The sequence below is a fragment of the Pristiophorus japonicus genome, chromosome 6 (genome assembly GCF_044704955.1).
Source record: "Pristiophorus japonicus isolate sPriJap1 chromosome 6, sPriJap1.hap1, whole genome shotgun sequence".
Lineage (NCBI taxonomy): Eukaryota > Metazoa > Chordata > Chondrichthyes > Pristiophoridae > Pristiophorus > Pristiophorus japonicus.
The window spans coordinates 78249722-78271072 of NC_091982.1; the positions used below are offsets into that span (position 1 = coordinate 78249722).

At 44.4% G+C, this 21351-nt stretch overlaps 1 protein-coding gene across 11 annotated transcripts in view; it reads left to right on the forward strand.

Annotated features, from left to right (window-relative positions):
- Positions 1-21351, forward strand: part of LOC139265703 (ecto-NOX disulfide-thiol exchanger 2-like) — a 460596-nt gene that overhangs the window by 208050 nt on the left and 231195 nt on the right. For 9 of the 11 annotated variants that reach the window (XR_011593606.1, XM_070882954.1, XM_070882953.1 and 6 more), the window contains one exon: positions 281-366. Coding sequence is in view for 9 of the 11 variants with exons in the window: in XM_070882954.1 (XP_070739055.1) it covers positions 324-366 (43 nt within the window). In the remaining 2 variants the exon portion in view is untranslated. Of the gene's footprint in view, positions 1-280; positions 367-7411; positions 7814-12646; positions 12737-21351 lie in introns of those variants that run through there. The other 2 variants (XM_070882963.1, XM_070882962.1) reach the window with 2 other exon arrangements.

Here is a 21351-nt window from a genome sequence, read left to right on the forward strand (position 1 = left end):
GCTATGTTGTTCACCTGGGACATTGCAGAAAAAGAGTAACCACTTTTTTTGTATTGTTGTAGTTGTTGAGAAATACAACTACCAAAGTGAAATTATTTGAGGAAGTATAACATTTCAATTTCTGTATTTATTTATTTATTTATTTATTTATTAGTAAAATAGCTGAGTTGATCATTTGCAACTTTGATGAGAAATGGAAAAATACATTTTAATTGTGTACTTTAACATGTAGCCTCAAATCATGAACTTTATTGATTGATATGTTTTCTTTTTTAAATAGGAAACTCATTGGCTGAAAGAATCATACTGAACAACTTTACTATATGGAACAGCTTGTTTTTGACTATAGATGCCACCGAACATCTGGTAAATATCCTTCTTTCAAAAGAGTTGCTCAGAATATGCAGATTTGTCTATATAGAAAAATTTGAAAATGACATGCACTTGCCATCCACAATCCTTACTTCATGCATTATGAGTGAATCATGTTTTTTAAGGTCAACATTTAACTTTGAAACTGCTAATATAAACATTTCAAACAGAAATTTACATGAAGCATTCCTGTGTAAACACTACTGAAGCAAAATACTGCGGATGTTGGAAATCTGAAATAAAAACTAGAGGTGCTCAGCAGGTCAAGCAGCATCTGTGGAGAGAGAGCAGAGTTGACGGTTCAGGTCGATAATCTTTCATAATACTGGAAAATGTTACAGCTGTAACAGGTTTTAAGCAAGTACAGGGTCAGGGGAAAGTGGGGGTGGGGGAGGAAAGAACAAAAGAGAAAGTCTGCAACAGGGTGGAAGGCAGAAGTGATTAAATGACAAATGGGATGATGGTGCAAAGCAAAAGGGAGTGGCAATGGGACAAGTAAAGAAACGAAAAATGGGTCTAGAGGAGCTGAAAATGACAAAAGCAGAGCAACAATTATCTGAAAAAATGGGAGCAGTGGTTATGATCTCAAATTGTTGAACTCTGTATTGAGTTCGGAAGGCTGTAAAGTGCTGTTCCTTGAGCTTCATTAGAACTGTGTAGGAGGCCACGGTCGGAGTGGGGCAGATAATTAAAGTGACAAATGACCGGAAGCCCAGGGTCACGCTTGTGGACTGAACAGAGGTGTTCAGTAAAGCGATTGTCCAATCTGCGTTTGGTTTCCCCCAGTGTAAAGGAGACTGCATTGTGAGCAGCAAATACAGTATACTAAATTGAAAGAAGTACAAGTAAGTCGTCGTTTAACCTGAAAGAAATGTTTAGGGCCCTGGATGGTGGGAAAGGAGGAGATAAAAGGGCAGGTATTGCATCTCCTGCACTTGCATGGGAAGGTACCGTGGAAGGGGAGGTAGCGTTGGGGGTGATTGAAGAGTAGATCAGAGTATCGCGGAAGGAGTGGTCCCTTCTGAATGCTGCGAGGGGAATAGAAGATGTGTTGGCATCACGTGGAAGTGGCGGATATGGTGGCGGATGATCCATTGAATGTGGAGGCTGGTGGTGAGGAAGGTGAGCACAGTAGGAAACCTTATTGTGGTTTTAGGAAGGAGGGGAAAGGGGTGAGAGCAGAAGGCATCCTTGAAGAAAAGTGCCAGTGAATTAAACCCTAAAACAAAAGCAAAATACTATAGGTGCTGGAAATCTGAAATAAAAACAGAAAATGCTGGAAATACTCAGCAGGTCAGGCAGCATCTGTAGAGAGAGAAACAGAGTTAACGTTTCAGGTCAATGATCTTTCATCAGAAGTTAGAGATGTAACAAGTTTAAAGCAAGTGCAATGAAAGTGGGAGGGGAGGAGAAGAAAGAATAAAAGGGCAGGTCTGTGAGGCATTCCTGGTGGAGAAGTGGCAGTGAATAAAGCACTAATTCTCCTCAAATGGTAGCCAAGGGGTGTGGGAAGAATTGGGGGAGGGGATGGCACAGCTGGCCACTTTGCCCCACCCTCACTCTAAAAGCATTTGGCAGCTGCTTCGCCCACCATGCCACCCATAAACTCCCATCCAACAGGAAAGAAAAACTAGACGAGCATTAGATGATAGAGAAAAGCTAGAAGATATGTTAATGAGTGAGAAACAGGAGAGACAGACAGAGAGCTGTAAGAGAAAAACAGCAACATGAAGACAGCAGAGAGGTAAAATAAACCCATATTCTCTAAATTAACTGTGGAACCCCATAGGAGATCAACTAGTAATATATTAAACATCTTGCATCTGCACACACATCCTGTCAACCCTTTTCATTATAAATTCTCATGTCCACAATTATAATGGTAACTACCTATATAAACTTGTCCTTCTGTAATTTAACCCTCCTGACACAAGTGGTGACGTACCTCAGTTTTGTATCTGCCAGCTTCTTAGCCAGTACTGCAGAGAAATTCATATGCTCCAACCGACTCTACTGTGCTTCCCAAATTGCTGCTTATCTTGATGTTTACCTATGAGTTATAATAGAAAATGAAAATAAGGACAGAATGTACAACTTTAAAAGGATTCTGTTACATCTGTGTGCCCTGGTCCAATTATTTATCCACCCTCTCTAACCCCAGTTAACCTGATAGCTACACTTTCTCTTAATGCCCTGTGTGAAAAGCCATGGCAGACAGACTAGTTTTAAATTATTTTTAATTTTAATTTTCTTTTTAAGCTATTTTTCTATCATCTGATGTGTCACAAGTTACTCTGACCTCTTCAATTCATTGTACATAGTCCTCCCTCTTTTATTTTACAAACCATTCATAGCTGCTAATCTAAGAATTTTTTGATGAAGTAACAGAGAAGGTTGATGAAGGGGCTGCAGTGGTTGTTGTCCATATAGATTTTACGAAAGTGTTTGACAACATACCACATAAAATGCTGGATAACAAAACTGAGGCTCATGGAATAGGAGGGCCAGTGTCGGCATGGATAAGAAATTGGCTTAAGGACAGAAAACAGCAAGTCTAAATGGTTGTTTTTCAGACTGGAGGATGGTAGACAGTGGTGTTCCCCAATGGTCAGTGCGAGGACCACTGCTTTTTTTGAAATATATAAATGATTTGGATATTGGAATGCAGAGTAAAATTTCCAAATTTGCTGATGATGTCAAACTTGGAGGGGTGACAAACTGTGAGGATAATACCAATCGAGTGCAACAGGACATAATGGGCAGACAAGTGGCAGATGGAATTTAATAGAGAAGTGTGAGGTGATGCATTTTGGCAGAAGGGATAGGGAGAGGCAATGTAGACTTAATGCACAGTTCTAAAGATTGTGCAGGGACAGAGGGACTTGGGGGTTCATGTGCATACATCCTTGAAGGTGGCAGGATATATTGAGAGAGTAGTTAGCAAAGCATATGGGATCTTGGGCTTCATAAATAGAGGTATAGAGTACAAAATCAGCAAAGTTATGCTGAATCTTTATAAAGCTCTGGTTAGGCCACAACTAGAGTATTGCGTTCAGTTCTGGTCACCACACTTTAGGAAGGATGTGCAGGTCCTTGAGAGGTTGCAGAGGAGATTTTTTACCAGAATGGTTTCAGGTATGAGGGATTTTAGCTACAAGGTTAGGTTGGAGAAGCTGGGGTTGTTCACCTTGGAGTAAAGGAGGTTGAGGGGAGATTTGATAAAGGTGTACAAGATTATTACGGGTTTGCATGAGGTAGACCGAGAAAGGCTGTTCCCATGAGCTGATGGTACAAGTATTAGGGGACACAGATTTAAGGTTTTGGGCAAGAGATACAGGGGGGATGTGAGGAGGAACTGTTTTATGCAGCAAGTGGCAATGACCTGGAACTCGCTGCTGACGAGGGTGGTCGAAGCAGAGACGATCAATGATTTCAAAAGGACATTGGATAGGCACTTGAGGGGAATAAACTTGCAGGGTTACGGGGATAGAGCAGGGGAATGGGACTGACTGGATTTCTCTACAGAGAGCTGGCATGGACTTGATGGGCCAAATGTCCCTCTTCTGTGCCGTTTATGGCACTGACTCTACTATTTTGAAATGGGCTCACTGCTTTTTTTAAAATTGTAAACCCTCAATTCTGTATGGGGGAGAGTAATTATCCTAACCTAAAACTACTTGCTGCAAATAAGTCATGATTCAATTATACAGAATATTGGCTACATTCAACAAACTGAGAAAAATCAGTTTATGATGTGTTAATTCATTCCTTTGAAAAATGCTTTGATTAATGCCCGAGTAGAAAGGCAATTAATGGTTAAGGAATAGGTGTTGATTGAGAAAATAAGAAATTCCAGGCAATACTTTGGTTACTGTGACTAAGGAAAAATTATGAGTGAAGAGTTGGAGATGGATATATATAAAGTTTTGCTTACTTGCATTTGCGGGTTGGGAGAAATTTTACAGATTTTCTTTCTTGGTAGATTACAAACGTTGAATGCAGTGCATGATATAGTGTATTATAAATGGTTCATGGAAGCTTAATTAAATCCACATTGCTGTGGCAGCTGGATGAGAGGTGTGTAAAACATTAGTGGTGCAATGGACTTTTTTACGACCTGGGTTTGAATCCAGCTCCGGGTGGGGGCGGGGGCATGGAAGTGTCCAATTCATGACAATTGTGAGATGGTCGGTATTCTTCAGACAGCCATTTCAGGCACCATATTGTGCATAAACTTGCACTTGTTTACCCATCCACATCTGCCAGTTTACACAGAGGCATTATTGGTATTACAATACATTTTGCAACAGTTATGTTAAGCTTTTGGTAGTGGTACCACACTATTGTGTGTACTGCATAGATGTCTAATGTGTAGTATAACACTGTCTGTTACTTAGCAATGTAAAATGTGCTATCAGTAGTGAAACTATTTGGGAGAGTTGTCTTTGTCCTATTACTGATGTTCACAACTGCAATGTGTAACTACTGCCAACATGTTTCTGGCAGTAGATGAAACAAATACATAGCAAAAAGGGATAAAGTTTATTTGGTGATTGAGTTAGATCTGTGAACTTTGACGTCTCTAATGATTAGAGTTCCATTCGTTCAGTAAAAGTGAAAATGGGAAGTATAGCATACAAAGGGACCATCTTATTTCAAGTGCATATATATATTGAAACTCCCAGGTTCATGATAGTCAACATTTCTACCTGTGCAGTGAGAGGCTTTGCTCTGCATTCATTTCTTTGAAAACAGTTTTGGGCATTGCACCAAACCCAACGGTATAATTGGAGCGAGCATTACAAATGTGTGTCACCTGCTTATCTGTTCCTGGCTGCAGGAGAGATGGGGTGGTGTAGCCATTTGCAATTATGGGATGAGATGATGATGCAGCATGTTGGATCACTAACTTGTGGGGTAAAGATTGGATTTATTTCACCTTCCCTTTGCTCCATTTCTGATCTGAATGTATTGTTATAGAAAGATACAAAGTGAAAGGAGAAGAAAAGCAAAGTCTGATGGAGAGATGTTATTGGCTGATGTTGTGCATCTCTGAAAATTGTATTGGTTGAAGACTGATCTATACTGTGTTAATTAGATTGGGAATTGAAATTAAAAAGATGGAGCTGCATGGTTGGCAAAAATGGTGGAGCAAGTTCTGTGGGTTACATGGTTTCTTCCTGTTGCTATTCATCTGTGGATGGAGGAACAATGGGAGCAGTGCTAGGCAAGTGAAAAATTCGGTGGAGGCATTTATGTAGTTGGTTGAGGCCAGAATGATTGATTGTGTCTGTAATTTCCCCCTATGTTTGGCCAAATTGTGTAATGTGGAATTTATTACTCATGTTACAAGAAAAATGCCCATTTGGGTGAGGTAATAAAATGTTGCCAATAATCTCCGGACCATATACCCTTTCATTTCACTGCTTTCAAGAGAGATGAAAAGGACACTGAAGCTTCACAGTTGTACATTAGGCAAAGCATAGCACACTCTCTTAGTCATTCATTTTAGTGAGCGGAGCCTTTAATGATGCATTGCTACTGGCCTTGCTTGTCCTGCTGTAGCACACAACAAATATCCAGTGAGACTGTTGCAGCATAATTGAAGTACTGTTGTGCATGCTGGTACTAATAAAATGTATCCAATAATATTTATCCATTAGTAATGCTAATGTTTTTTTTGAGTGAATCAGATTTCACTGGTCATTTATATTCTGAAGCGCTTTAGAAAGTAGTTGTAAATCAAGTAATAATTTCTAAGCAATGTGGTTAAGATATTTAAGCATGTTGTGCTTGTTAATTTGTGAACAAGACCGCCTCATTTGTTTCCTTTTGCTTTTTTTGTCCTCAAAAATGTATTGAAGTATAATCACATTGCCCCGTTCTACCTTAGAACAACAGCTGTTCTTGCAGCAGTTGAGCTCCAGTGGATTGGAGCAGGTACTTTATCAACTGATTAAAAAAATAGGTTTCCGAAACTTCTGTAACATTTTTAACGGGCATTGGCTGATAGCCTTGTTTATTCATTAATCTTGCACAAGTATTTTAATGAAATCATATAGGAATATCTTAGAACACAGGCTGCTACCAATTGTCATTTCTTATGAGGCCTTTTTATTTACAAATAGTTTCTTCACCCCTTAACCAATTTATCAACAAGGGGATCCGAATTCTCCATAACAGCTGTCAGTGCTGCTTCATGATTAGCCAGCAGGTGCTACAATTTAAGTGTTATGAGCTCAATAGTTCGTGTCTTTTCTTAGCACAAGGCATGGGAGTTCCATCTGAAATCCGTGTTGACAACTGGCAAAGTCTAACTAATGTAGGCAGCTAAGTTTGAGTAATAATTGTATCATGGGACTCAGATTAGAAGTTGGCTGTCAACTACAGAGTGTTTTAATGCTGTCATCAGTCTCGGGGTGCAGTTAATTAAAAAAATTACGGTTCTTTCTGATATTGCTATATCACAAACGGATCAGTGTAATATTCTTCACAGTTGCATGTTCAATCTCTGCTTGTTTCTTCTTCCCCATCCCCATTTCAAGAAGCCTTAATTTCCTTAGATTATTATTTTGTTGGAATCACAAAAGGCAGGAACAATTATTCAGTCACAGCATTGAAACTATTCTAGCAATGTACAAAACAAAGGCATTACTGTCTTTGGAAAACAAAGAAGCTGTTATTTAGGCTGAAATCAATTAGCTGATGTGATTCAGCATCTCAAAATCTTGGCTGCATTGATTAACCAATTACAGTATCAGTTGAAAAAATCCATCTTTGAAATATTGAATTCTAAGTAATTTTGCTAAATTCTGCAATATTTCTTCCTTGACCTAATGCACATTGCTTTGATTGATTCGATGTTAAGATTGTTGTGGGCTCCAAGGTCAGTATCAGTCATCCTTGAAACTATGCAATGCAGCCTCTGCCTATTCCAAGTTGTTTGCTTTTACCACCCTCTAGTTTTGATAGCAGCTCAGCAAGCTATGTTGCGTCTGAAGGAGCTCTTTGCAGGCACGCAAATCATGAGCTCCTGATTTGCTGCCTGCATACTGCTTCTGAAGGCATCGATGTATGAAATCCCTTATGAATTCACAGATGAGCATAGTGCTAATTGCTTTCCCACCTGCCCTTCCCTTCCCCCGAACAAGTCAGCTCTTAACTGTCACTCACTCAAGACAGATGGTGACACATGAACACTGGATCAGAAGAGCCAATTCTAGCCTGTGCCCTGAAGGTTCTTGTGATTTCCATTGCCTCCCTTTTGTGTGGTGGCATTAGTAGGATCTCTTATTTGTCTGTGCTTGCAGTACGCTCTGTTGTTCGTGTGGTGCTGAGATTTTTAGGAGCTTGGTTTTGACAGCTCTTCTCAGTCTATGGAACAGAAAGCACATTCTACTCATTAAGAAGTGATTGGGGATGTTCCTTGTGCAGTATACAGGTAATGTAGGTCCTTTGGTATGCTTCAGATACTGTTTCATTGTGCATGTTCTCTATTTTGATGACAATATTCCAGTGGAAAGCTGTCTGAAAGTCGTAGGGATTCAGAGCTGAAAGATGTTGTCTGATATTTAGAGACAAAAAAGAGCAGTTAACAATTTGTTGATTTTAAAATACCTTTTGTGTTTTCTGTTTTAAACCTTTGTTTGAAACTATCGATGTTTAATTTTGTTTTTGAGAGTTAACATTTTTCCATTGGTAGAAGCAATTGATAATTCTGCAGTGCAAGAATTTCAATCTTTGTGCTTCTTAAACCTTTTATCATTTGTTTTGGCTTTACTGAATCCAGCATAATTACATGATGATGTAATATTGTTTGCTGGCTGTTATTTTTAGCTCCCAGCTTTGGTATGAAGGTTAATGTGGATTCATGACTAATAGCTTTTTGTTAGAGGAGCTGCTGAATATTATGTGTAATTAAATGATGAATGATTGAACTATATCATTGCCTTTTGATTCTGGGAAATGACTATACTTCATTGTGCATTGCAGGGAATTTGTATGAATTGCACTGTTACTGGACTTCTAGATTGATTGGATTTTTATTTGTCAAGATTCCTGTGCTGAACAGAAATAGATTGTCATTACCATAGCCTTTTAAAGGATAGAATGTGCTATAGGGAGATGGCAATATAATTTAAACTGTGCAAAAAATCTTGCGTTTTAATTTATCAAAGGTTTGATCATGTATGGTTTTTGAATACTGTATCTGAAAGGTCCATAGAGGTGTCTTTGTATTCCTGGCTGGCGTTTAGACAATTGAATCCTCCTGTCATTTTATCAGCTTGTGAATCGACTCGAGTTGTTCATCAAACTCATTGTTTTCATTGGGAAGTAGGAAATGATGAAGATGGCAAAGAAAAGTATTGTACAAAATTACCCACACAGTGTAGTGCTGAAGCCTTTTAAAAAGAACATGGGTTTCAAAATCTTACTTTCCTTTGAAACTAGAATCGTATATCTGAAAATGTTTATTGTTCCTTGTAGCTAGTATAACTAGATTGATACAGTCTAAAATGCTGATTTTTTTTTTTGCCAGAAATGTAATACAGCATAAATTGTGCTTGGTCTCTTATGGCAATAACTTCTTCAATACGTTGATGTAGAGGCTTCGAGAAAATAAAATATAAACTTTATTTTAAACCATTCAGGCAGTTTATGATACTAGCCTTGCAATTCTCCACATGGCGAGTTCTTGATCTTGAGTGTGAAAGAGCCAAGTAGAAGGAAATTTTTACAAGAGAAAGGGAAAACTATAGATCAAGTCAATCAGCATTAATTCTAACATCTCCAATGCAGCCATCTAACTTGAATGGCATTGCAAGCAAGTCAGCCACCTACTATCTAAGTTGGGAAATGGATCACCTCGAAGGTAGAAATTGAACAAGGAGAAACTAATTTACAAACTTGCATTTATATAATGCTCATTGCATAAAGAAATGTCTCTGAGCACTTTCCCGGGGGGAAGCGGACACTGAACATGAAGTGAGAAATATAGGGCCCAAGTTTCCACATGATTTGCGCCTGATTTTTAGGAGCAACTGGTGGAGAACGGACTATCTTAGATATTTCGGAATTCTCCACATTTAGTTTTCTGCAGTTCTAGTCAGGTAGAACAGTTCTACTTTGGAACAGAATTTTTTCTTCAAAAAGGGGCGTGTCCGGCCACTGACGCCTGATTTCAAAGTTTCCACAGTGAAAACGTACTCCAAACTAAGTTAGAATGGAGCAAGTGAAGATTTTTGTAGAACTGAAAAAACCTGTTCTACATATTAAAAAATCAGGCGCAGGTTACAAATTAGGCGTCCAGAACGAGGTGGGGGGTGGGAGGGAAGTCATTAAATTCTACAATCAATCCTTATTTATACTTCTACAAATATTATACAAATAAATCGAACCTGAATAAACATTTATAAGCAAAAAAAAGATTAAATAAACCATCTTCCTACCTGTGTGAAGGCACGGAGAATGCTGCAGTCAGCCTGAGGCGCCCGTTCTTCCCGCGGGGGGGGGGGAGGAGGCGCCCGTTCTTCCCGCGGAGGGGGGAGGAGGCGCCCGTTCTTCCCGCGGGGGCGGTAGGAGGCGCCTGTTCTTCCCGCGGGGGGGGGGGGGGAGGGGGAGGGGAGGAGGAGGAGAGGAGGCGCCCGTTCTTTCCTGCGGGGGGGGAGGGGGTGGAGGCGTCCGTTCTTCCCGCGGGAGGGGAGGAGGCGCCCGTTCTTCCCGTGGGGGGGGGGAGGAGGCGCCCGTTCTCTTCGAGGGGGGGAGGAGGCGCCTGTTCTTCCCGCGGGGGGGGGGGGGGGAGAGGAGGCGCCTGTTCTTCCCGCGGGGGGGGGGGGGGGAGAGGAGGCGCCCGTTCTTCCCGCGGGGGGGAGGAGACAGTGAGAAGGCTGCAAGTGTTGATGTGCTGATGGCAATGTGCTTTTATTAAAAAAATGTTCAAAAATTAAACAGCTGCAAAGAACTACAAAAATGGCCGAGTGCCACTGTCTTTTTAACACAGCGCGTGCGCGAACGCTCCAACACGCACGCGCAGCGTTGCCGGCAGGAAAAAAACGAATTTAAATAGTACCCGCCCCCTCCCACTTACAAAAGTGTAGGCTCCGCCCCCCTGGGCGCCGCGCCAGGCAGACAAGGAGCTGCAGAACGCTCCAGAATCGCGATTTTTTTTTTTTAGCTCGGAGGGGCGCCCGTTTTTTATCGTGTGGAAACTTGCGCCCTTAGGGGGTTACAGACTGAAAGCATTGTTGAGAATATTTAAGAAGGTTGTAATTTCAGTTCTGCCAGTACTTGGGTTAGGAGAGCAATAATGGAACAATGGGCCCTAGTTTCCACACGCGGCGAAAAAGGCGCACCTCAGAGCTGGGCGCCTGTTTTTCGCGCCGGAAAAAAAGTGCGGTATTCTCGAGCTCCTTGGAGCTCGATGTCTGCTTGGCGCGACGCACGGGGGCGGAGCCTACCACTCGCGCCGATTTTGTAAGTAGGAGGGGGTTGGTACAATTGAAATGAGGCTTCTTGGTGCCGGCAGCCGTGCGCGTTGGAGCGTTTGCGCACGCGCAGTCTGAAGTAAACATTGGCACTCGGCCATTTTTTAAAATGCTGCAGAAAAAGTGAAGATTTGTTTTTTGAACCCCTGCAAAGGCTTGTATTTTAATTTTCTTGATATTTCTGTGTGTGAGGGAGTGCTTTTAGCAGCACTGCTGAATAAATCACCTGCTGAAATCAGTGAGTTCAGCTTTTCACTGCTAAACTTGCAGAACCGGTGCCTGCAAATTAAGGACTGTGTGTTTGTAGAAATAAAAGTGCCAATTCAGCTTTGCAATGGATCAACATCCACCAAGAACAAAGAATTTCTTGCATGAGGAAGCAAACCATTGCCTAATATGTGGTGCACCCATTCTGCAAATTTAAATATAAAGATGTCGATGTGGCTGCCTCTCCCTGTCCAAATGGCCTCAGTCAGTCCCCCTCACAGCTCGAAGGCTGCTGCTGTTCTTTCTTTGGCTCCCGACCAGCCACTGACGCCGCTGCAATCCCATGGCCGACTGGCCTCAAGTCCGTCCGGGTGCTGCATCTTCGTGGGGAATGAAGGCCTGCCTCAAGCACTGCAGCTCAGCTCGAAGGCTGCTTGTTGCCTGCCGCTGCCGTCGAGACACTAATGCCACACCGCTGCCTGAAAGGCCTGCCTGAAGCACTTTCACACAGGTAGGAACATGGTTTATTTAATCTTTTCTTTGCTTATAAATTTTTATTCAGGTTGGATTTATTTGTATAAGTATAACTAAGGATTAATTGTAGAAGTTAATGACTTCCCTTCCCCCCCCTCCCCTCCCCCCACCTCGTTCCCTACGCCTAATTTGTAACCTGCGCCTGATTTTTTAAAGTGTAGACAAGGTTTTTTCAAGCGTACAAAAATCTTCACTTACTCCATTCTAAGTTAGTTTGGAGTACGTTTTCACTGTGGAAACTTTGAAATCAGGCGTCAGTGGCCGGACACGCCCCCTTTTGAAAAAAAAATTCTGTTCCAAAGTGAAACTGTTCTACCTGACTAGAACTGCAGAAAACTAAATGTGGAGAATTCCGATTTCTAAGATACTCTGTTCAACACCAGTTGCTCCTAAAAATCAGGAGCAAATCATGTGGAAACTTGGGGCCTATGGCCCCAAGTTTCCACACGCGGCGAAAAAGGCGCCCCTCAGAGCTGGGCGCCTGTTTTTCACGCTGATAACGGCGCCTGAAAAAAAGCGGTATAAGGAGCTCGATGTCTGCTTGGCGTGGCGCACAGTGGGCGGAGCCTACCACTCGTGCCGATTTTGTAAGTAGGAGGGGGCGGGTACAATTTAAATGAGTTTTTTTGGTGCCGGCAACCCTGCGCGTTGGAGCGTTCGCGCACGCACAGTCTGAAGTAAACATTGGCACTCGGCCATTTTTAAAAGTGCTGCAGAAAAAGTGAAAATTTGTTTATTGAACCCTTGCAAAGGCTTGCATTTTAATTTTCTTGATATTTCTGTGTGTGAGGGAGTGCTTTTAGCAGCACTGCTGAATAAATCACCTGCTGAATTAATGTTGGCTCTTTAACCAGTGTTACTGCAGCAACTGTGCATTTTAATTCAGCCTTTACAACTCGTTACTGTTTCAATCTCCACCACTCATTCTGTAATTAAAGATAGACTGTGATAAACGGGACACATGCACTTATTTGAGACTATTCAAATTCTTTGTAGCTGTTCAATTTTTAACATTTTTTAATAAAACCACATTGCCCTTCCATGATCAGCACTGAGGCTGCTTGCTGCTTCTTGCCCCTGCCCCCGAGACCGACGCCACACCGCTGCCTGAAAGGCCTGCCTGAAGCACTTTCACACAGGTAGGAACATGGTTTATTTAATCTTTTCTTTGCTTATAAATTTTTATTCAGGTTGGATTTATTTGTATAATATTTGTATAAGTATAACTAAGGATTGATTGTAGAATTTAATGACTTCCCTTCCCCCCCCCCTCCCCCCCCCCCCCACCTCGTTCCGACGCCTAATTTGTAACCTGCGCCTGATTTTTTAATGTGTAGACAAGGTATTTTCAAGCGTACAAAAATCTTCACTTGCTCCATTCTAAGTTAGTTTGGAGTACGTTTTCACTGGAAACTTTCAAATCAGGCGTCAGTGGCCGGACACGCTCCCTTTTGAAAAAAAAATTCTGTTCAAAAGTGAAACTGTTCTACCTGACTAGAACTGCAGAAAACTTAAATGTGGAGAATTCCGATTTCTAAGATACTCTGTTCTCCACCAGTTGCTCCTAAAAAATCAGGAGCAAATCATGTGGAAACTTGGGACCTATATTTCTAGTAGATTCATGTGTTTCTTGACATTTCAGCAATGTTACTTTATGTAATTGATTTGTGCAAAGCATGCCAAAGCTAATGGTGTATAGAAAGCACGTTATGCTTGGTGCAAAGAATATTCATTACTTAGTTCGGATACTTTAATGGGGACTATCAGCCATGAGGAGCAACTTTTAAGGCAAAATAGTCCTCTTTCCCCAACCCACCCACACAAAAAAAGCATTTTGTTTTTACAAAAAGATTAGTGTGTCTTTCGTTACTAAAGATACTTCAGTTTGTGCCTATTACAAAATGTCCTGCTGGAAGTTGAACAAAAATTTGCTGAGCTTTGAAGGACACAAAGAATGTTGAATAGATTGGCAGCATGAAAAGGCCTGCCTCTCTATAGTTGACCTCAATTTTATTTTTCTGCCTTCTTGCATTCTTTTCTCCAGAAATATATAATCAATTGTCCTTCAAACCCATTTTCACCATTTGCTTCCCTAGTAACTTTTGCGATGCCCCTGAATTTGCAGTCGGAGGCTTCCCGTGGGGAAATACCTCCAATTCACAAATAAAATGCCCCCGGACTCCTCCCCCTCCTCCTGTCCTCCCATCCCTCGTCTCCTCCCCCCCCCCCGGGCCCCCTCCCCCTCCTGTTCCCGGCCCCCCCCCCATTCCTCTTCTCCTCTAGAGGTCTAAGTTGCATGTTCAGCCATGAACTCACGGAATGGTGGTGCAGGCTCGAAGGGCCGAATGGCCTACTCCTGCACCTATTTTCTATGTTTCTATGTACCTGGTGGTCCGAGAGGTATGGTGATTCGCGGTCCTGGGCTTCCCCGAGTACTCGCGGCTAGAGGCCCACATATCCCATGGGCATATGCAGTTCACAAGCGCTCCTTGGATCACATAGGCCAGCCCTATGAATGAAAGAAGAGAATCCCCATTCATGCTTATAGGGATTCCGTAGGTACGAAATCCCCATATGCATGAATGGGAATACCCCAAAAAACCATATACATGTCAAATAAATAAAAACAAAGTATTACATATTTAAAATTAATTTCAAATGCCATTTAATTAAATATTTAAAACAAAAATTTAAATTTTTGAAAAATACATTTAAATGTTTTGAAGGGGCTAAAAATTATCTTGCCGCCTTGTACAAGTTTTTAAAAGTTTAAATGATGGGAAAAAAATATTTTAATGTTTTTTAAAAACACTTGCGCTGGTATAAACAGGCCTTACTAGGTGTAAGAATTTCACGGACATTCATTGGGCAGGAGTTGGGCTAACTCCGCCCGCGGATACCCTTTTCAAGGATCTGGGAAGGAAATTCTTGACAGATCGCAAGTTCCGTGTTTTCGCACAAGAGCATCACGTGCGAAAACCCGGAACTTGCATGGCCCACAGGGCTGCAAATTAGGGGCCATAATGTTTATCGTTTGCAGCCTTGTTATATAAATAGGCTGATTAAATGATTTTTTTGGTTATTGTGGAAAATATGTAATTCAACATTCAGCACATGTATGGTAGTGCTTGCATCAGAATTTGCCATATGTTAGTCTCAAGGAAAAACAAAACTGGATAGCTAAAGAAAAGTGAAAATGCAACACTTGGATGTTCTTGTGTATTTGTAAAGAAATAGAGATTAGAAGTTATTAGGTCACTGCACTGAGAAATATGTTCGAGTGTTTGAGGCCAAACTTAAATCTAAATCACAGCAATCAGAAGAGTGTCATTGTGCAGAGAAATTTGTTGAGTCTTGATAAGCGTTGAATTCTCATTTATCAGACACCAAATTGAAGTGCATCAATCAGAATCGTATATTGCATTTGGCGTAGACATTAAATTTCAACATATTTTCTTTAGATGCAGAATGAGGAAGCATTTGAATATAGAGCTATATGCAGATGTTAAGTACTTTAGGTTTTCTTGAATTTTACCAGTTTTGATATTGTACAGAAATATCTAGTGAATGTAGGCAGCAAAATATAATGGGGAAGATGTGTTTTTAATAAGGTAACGCTAAGGTTAAAGAAGTTGGTTCCTAACAGTGTCAGGTTTACAGACTTCGCTGATGTCATTTCTTAACGTATTATTTTAAATCACATTTTAAATATTTTATACCAGCAAGTTTGCATTGACACAAATATATAAATACTGCAAACCATATCCCCATTATAGTTTATGAAAATATTATGCACAGCCAAATGGCGGCCTCCTTGTGCTGGAAGATTCTTTGATTTTATGAAACTGCTGATATTTTTCATGAAATTTGTTAGTACCAATTGCACTTTTTTCTGATTTGATACATGCTTATACCATTTAGTTTTTGTGCTAAATATTTACTCAAAGGGTTTTCATGCCTTTAGAAAATTGGCTTAAAAAAAAATCAACATGACTTCTGAGGCTAAGAGGCTTAAATTGCCCCTTTCCAATAAGGCCTGCGGCCATGGAGTGGCGCGGAGGAGTCGTCATTTTCAACATTGCCCTTACTCAGGGTCAAGCAGTGTAGGGGACTGCTCCGCCCGTTTTCCTGCCGCTGCGTGCACATACCAACCACTTACCTACCGGCGGCGACCCCTTCCCGAAATTGCCCTGCGTGAAATATCCCTTTTGCGGAATTTCCCCGCTGAAGCAGCGCTACTGCTGGTCGGTGCCCCCGACAGCTTTTTCTATCGGTGTACTTGTTGGTTGGAAGCGCGGCCATCCTTAAAGGACAGGTGGCGCTTCCGGCGACGCCATTTTATTTTTTATTCTCGGCCTCTTGGGTGCCAGGCTACTGGCCTGGCCAAAACCCTCCCTGGCGGCCCAGTGTTTGCCACTGAAGTGACTGCAGGCGGGTTGCGGTGGAGAAAAACTTTAAAAAACGGAGGGTGCGCCCCGTTTTGGGCGGTGGGCAATTTCGGTTCCTAATATTTCTGACACACCCACCCCCACACATTAATGTTCCTTCCCCTTTAGTGTGAATTATTTTATCTGGCTGAACCTACAGACCTTAAGAGCTCATGGAGTTACATGCATTGTTTGAATTTTTATTGTGTTACCGAATGTCATTTGGAGATTGTTTTTCTTGTGGTCCCAGAGATGCACATAAAGGAAAGGATTGCTATTTCTGCAAAGTACTTTTGACATTTTATGGACAAGGATCTGAAAGAAACTTTATCACTACTTATCACTAGAATTATCAATTAATAACCATTTCATGTTCCAGTTCTGTATTTAGCAAGAACCTTGCTTTCGGAAGGCAACGTATAATATAAATGAAGTGGGTGCATACTTTTTGATAATAAATACCATGAAGCAACTCCAGAAACACAGTTCCACTGATGTTGCCAAATCTGACCTGCAGTCTAAATGGGGCTAACTCAGTGCCACAGAAACCAGATTGTTTCGTGGGGCATTAAGTATTTCAATAATTATTGATTATCATTATTTTTTTTTAATTCATCATGCAGAAACAAACCATGAGCCAAAACTGTAATTGTTTCAAATAAAGGAAGTGCAGTAGAAACTGGCAAATGGTGAATTGTCCAGTTTTTAAAAAAAACAGTATGTGATATTTCAGTAGTCAGAAATAGATTGCAATGATGCAGGCAGGAACAGATTTACTTTAGGATAAACTATTATTTTAAAGAAGCAATGGTACACTTTTAGGGCATGATGGCCCGTTTCTAAAGATGCTAATGATTAGAAATGAATGTACCATAATGATTTGTCACAGTATTTTCAGTTATAGTGATGGTTTGACTTGTAAATGTAATAAGTAGAAAATATTTTCTGTGGGAAAACCTCAGTGTATTTACTCCTTGGGATGAGCCAGATAAATATATTGCTAGGTATCTTATATAACACTGTTATATTTATCTTGGTTGACTTTTTCACTCCAAATAAACAGATAGTACAGGTTGAACCTCCCTTATCCAGAACTCCCTTATCCGGAAGCACCTCTCGTCTGGATCCATTCCTGACCACCGGCTGGGGCATGCGCAGAACTCCGTCATGAACAAATTGAAGTCCTTCCTCGCTGCCGACTCCCGCAATCACTGGCCTGACACCCCCGCCCATGATCTCTCTGCCGCATTCCCAACCCCAACCCCAAGCCAGCCAGCCCCGATATCCCCTTGCTCTGTATCTGTACCATCCAATTTAACGTGACCACTCCTTGTCCGGAAAAATCGCTTATCCAGAACAGGCCAGGTCCCATGGGGGTCTGGATAAGGGAGGTTCAACCTGTAGTTGAAAGTTCAAATGACAGTTTACTAATACAATAGGTGTATCAGTAATTTGAATGTGTAATCTGTGTTTGCTGGATACTTGAGACACAATTGTGTTATTTAGTAATGCAAATGAAATGCGCCAAGTTCCAAAGGTGGCAAAGGATAAATAACAAGAAGTTGCTCGTCTTTTGGTATATGATGACATTATGCATTCTTTACATGCTGCTACACTATAAATCAGACATGGCTAAACCATCTACAGATGTTCATACAGAATAGACTCTGGTCTGAGTTTCATTCTCAGATTAACAAGCAATGATGTTGAAAACGTATACATTAGAAATAGAATTTTATTTGACTCATTGTCTATATTTATCTTGAAAATGGAATAATGAGACTTTCGCTTCAACAGCAAGTGCTATCCTTGCTATTGGTTCCTGAATCTTGGGAGCATGTGGCAAGAGAAACATTAAACCGGATCAATGTCAAGCAAATCAGTTTGATCAGAGATGTGCAGTTTAAAAAAAATCCTTTAGCCTTTATACGCGATTAAAATTTTCAAAAGGAAAATATTATGTCTTTACCATCCATGTGCATATAACAATTTGGTAAATGTAAGACTGACTATTTTAAGGACAGTAAGGCAAATTACAGCCTAATGATTATGATACAATTGTTTAGTTACAGTGATGTTGCTTGTTTTCTTTTCTCGTTTTCTCAATGCATTTCCTGAATTTCTAATGGGGGAGGTACAGCAAAGGTTGCCAACCCTTCAGGATTGCCCGGGAGTCCCCAGGAATTAAAGACTAATCTCCAAGGCACAGCTGCAAGCAAAGCAGGAGAACAATAATTGGGGCAATAAAACATTTTCTTTTACCATTTTTGTCTATTAATTATTAAAATATTGGATATGGGGGGAAAAGGCTCTTTTCCACAAAAGGACTGATGGTGAAGCGTCACCCAATTGAGCAATGAAGAGTCTATTCATATTCCAATGGGCAAGGGATGGCGGTGAACTGCGAGTATAGATATGTTGAGTGACCAGTGGCAGGAGTGTGCAGGGTGGGGTGGTTGGAGACAGGCGGTCATGTGATAACTCCAAGGAGAGTTAGCAACCCTAGGTACAGTGCAGCTTCACTAGAATGATAACAGGACTGAAAGGGTGCAATTGTAAGAACAGGTTACATAAACCTGGCCAGCATTCTCTTGAGTTTGGAAAGTTGAGAGATAATCTAATCGAGGTGTTTAAAATGATAAGGGGATTTGATATGGCAGATACATAGGGCCCAAGTTTCGGGCCGCGCCTAAAATGGCGCAGCCCGGACCTGGACGCCCGTTTTTCACGCCACAAAGTGCGCCTTAAAAAAAAACCTCACCAATTCTCCGGCTCACTGCAGGTCCTCTGGAGCTGGGCGCGGCGCAGTGTGAGCTGTGGGAAGCGGAGCCAGGTCCCTGCGCTGAAAACAGTGCCGGGACCTCTGCACATGTGCGCTACAGTGGGCGCGCATGTGCAGTAGCTCCAGGCGCCCAAAACTGTGGGAGGAGCCCGAAGCACGCAGCCACTAGCCCTGGCCAAATGGCCTCACTGGGGCTGCGTGGATAAGGCTCCCACCCGACCCGACTTGACTCCCGCTCCCCCAACTCCACCCGACCTCCGCTCCCCCCCCCCCGCCCCGACCTCCACGGCTCTCTCTTCCCCCGGCCTCAGCGACACCCCCCCCGCCCCCCCCCCGGATCCAAGACCCGACGCCACCGACCTGTATATCCAGCCCGAAGTCTTGGGCCCAGCCGTTCAGCCTCCTTCTCTTGCTCTCTTCCCTCTCCTCTCCTCTCTCCCTTTCCTTCCCTCTCTCCCTCCCTCCATCCTCTCTCCCTCCCTCCATCCTCTCTCCCTCCCTCCATCCTCTCTCCCTCCCTCCATCCTCTCTCCCTCCCTCCATCCTCTCTCCCTCCCTCCATCCTCTCTCCCTCCCTCCACCCTCTCTCCCTCCCTCCACCCTCTCTCCCTCCCTCCCTCCACCCTCTCTCTCTCCCTCCCTCCACCCTCTCTCTCTCCCTCCCTCCACCCTCTCTCTCTCCCTCCCTCCACCCTCTCTCTCTCCCTCGCTCCACCCTCTCTCTCCCTCGCTCCACCCTCTCTCCCTCGCTCCACCCTCTCTCCCTCGCTCCACCCTCTCTCCCTCGCTCCACCCTCTCTCCCTCGCTCCACCCTCTCTCCCTCGCTCCACCCTCTCTCCCTCGCTCCACCCTCTCTCCCTCGCTCCACCCTCTCTCCCTCGCTCCACCCTCTCTCCCTCGCTCCACCCTCTCTCCCTCGCTCCACCCTCTCTCCCTCGCTCCACCCTCTCTCCCTCGCTCCACCCTCTCTCCCTCGCTCCACCCTCTCTCCCTCGCTCCACCCTCTCTCCCTCGCTCCACCCTCTCTCCCTCGCTCCACCCTCTCTCCCTCGCTCCACCCTCTCTCCCTCGCTCCACCCTCTCTCTCCCTCGCTCCACCCTCTCTCCCTCGCTCCACCCTCTCTCCCTCGCTCCACCCTCTCTCCCTCGCTCCACCCTCTCTCCCTCGCTCCACCCTCTCTCCCTCGCTCCACCCTCTCTCCCTCGCTCCACCCTCTCTCCCTCGCTCCACCCTCTCTCCCTCGCTCCACCCTCTCTCCCTCGCTCCACCCTCTCTCCCTCGCTCCACCCTCTCTCCCTCGCTCCACCCTCTCTCCCTCGCTCCACCCTCTCTCCCTCGCTCCACCCTCTCTCCCTCGCTCCACCCTCTCTCCCTCGCTCCACCCTCTCTCCCTCGCTCCACCCTCTCTCCCTCGCTCCACCCTCTCTCCCTCGCTCCACCCTCTCTCCCTCGCTCCACCCTCTCTCCCTCGCTCCACCCTCTCTCCCTCGCTCCACCCTCTCTCCCTCGCTCCACCCTCTCTCCCTCGCTCCACCCTCTCTCCCTCGCTCCACCCTCTCTCCCTCGCTCCACCCTCTCTCCCTCGCTCCACCCTCTCTCCCTCGCTCCACCCTCTCTCCCTCGCTCCACCCTCTCTCCCTCGCTCCACCCTCTCTCCCTCGCTCCACCCTCTCTCCCTCGCTCCACCCTCTCTCCCTCGCTCCACCCTCTCTCCCTCGCTCCACCCTCTCTCCCTCGCTCCACCCTCTCTCCCTCGCTCCACCCTCTCTCCCTCGCTCCACCCTCTCTCCCTCGCTCCACCCTCTCTCCCTCGCTCCACCCTCTCTCCCTCGCTCCACCCTCTCTCCCTCGCTCCACCCTCTCTCCCTCGCTCCACCCTCTCTCCCTCGCTCCACCCTCTCTCCCTCGCTCCACCCTCTCTCCCTCGCTCCACCCTCTCTCCCTCGCTCCACCCTCTCTCCCTCGCTCCACCCTCTCTCCCTCGCTCCACCCTCTCTCCCTCGCTCCACCCTCTCTCCCTCGCTCCACCCTCTCTCCCTCGCTCCACCCTCTCTCCCTCGCTCCACCCTCTCTCCCTCGCTCCACCCTCTCTCCCTCGCTCCACCCTCTCTCCCTCGCTCCACCCTCTCTCCCTCGCTCCACCCTCTCTCCCTCGCTCCACCCTCTCTCCCTCGCTCCACCCTCTCTCCCTCGCTCCACCCTCTCTCCCTCGCTCCACCCTCTCTCCCTCGCTCCACCCTCTCTCCCTCGCTCCACCCTCTCTCCCTCGCTCCACCCTCTCTCCCTCGCTCCACCCTCTCTCCCTCGCTCCACCCTCTCTCCCTCGCTCCACCCTCTCTCCCTCGCTCCACCCTCTCTCCCTCGCTCCACCCTCTCTCCCTCGCTCCACCCTCTCTCCCTCGCTCCACCCTCTCTCCCTCGCTCCACCCTCTCTCCCTCGCTCCACCCTCTCTCCCTCGCTCCACCCTCTCTCCCTCGCTCCACCCTCTCTCCCTCGCTCCACCCTCTCTCCCTCGCTCCACCCTCTCTCCCTCGCTCCACCC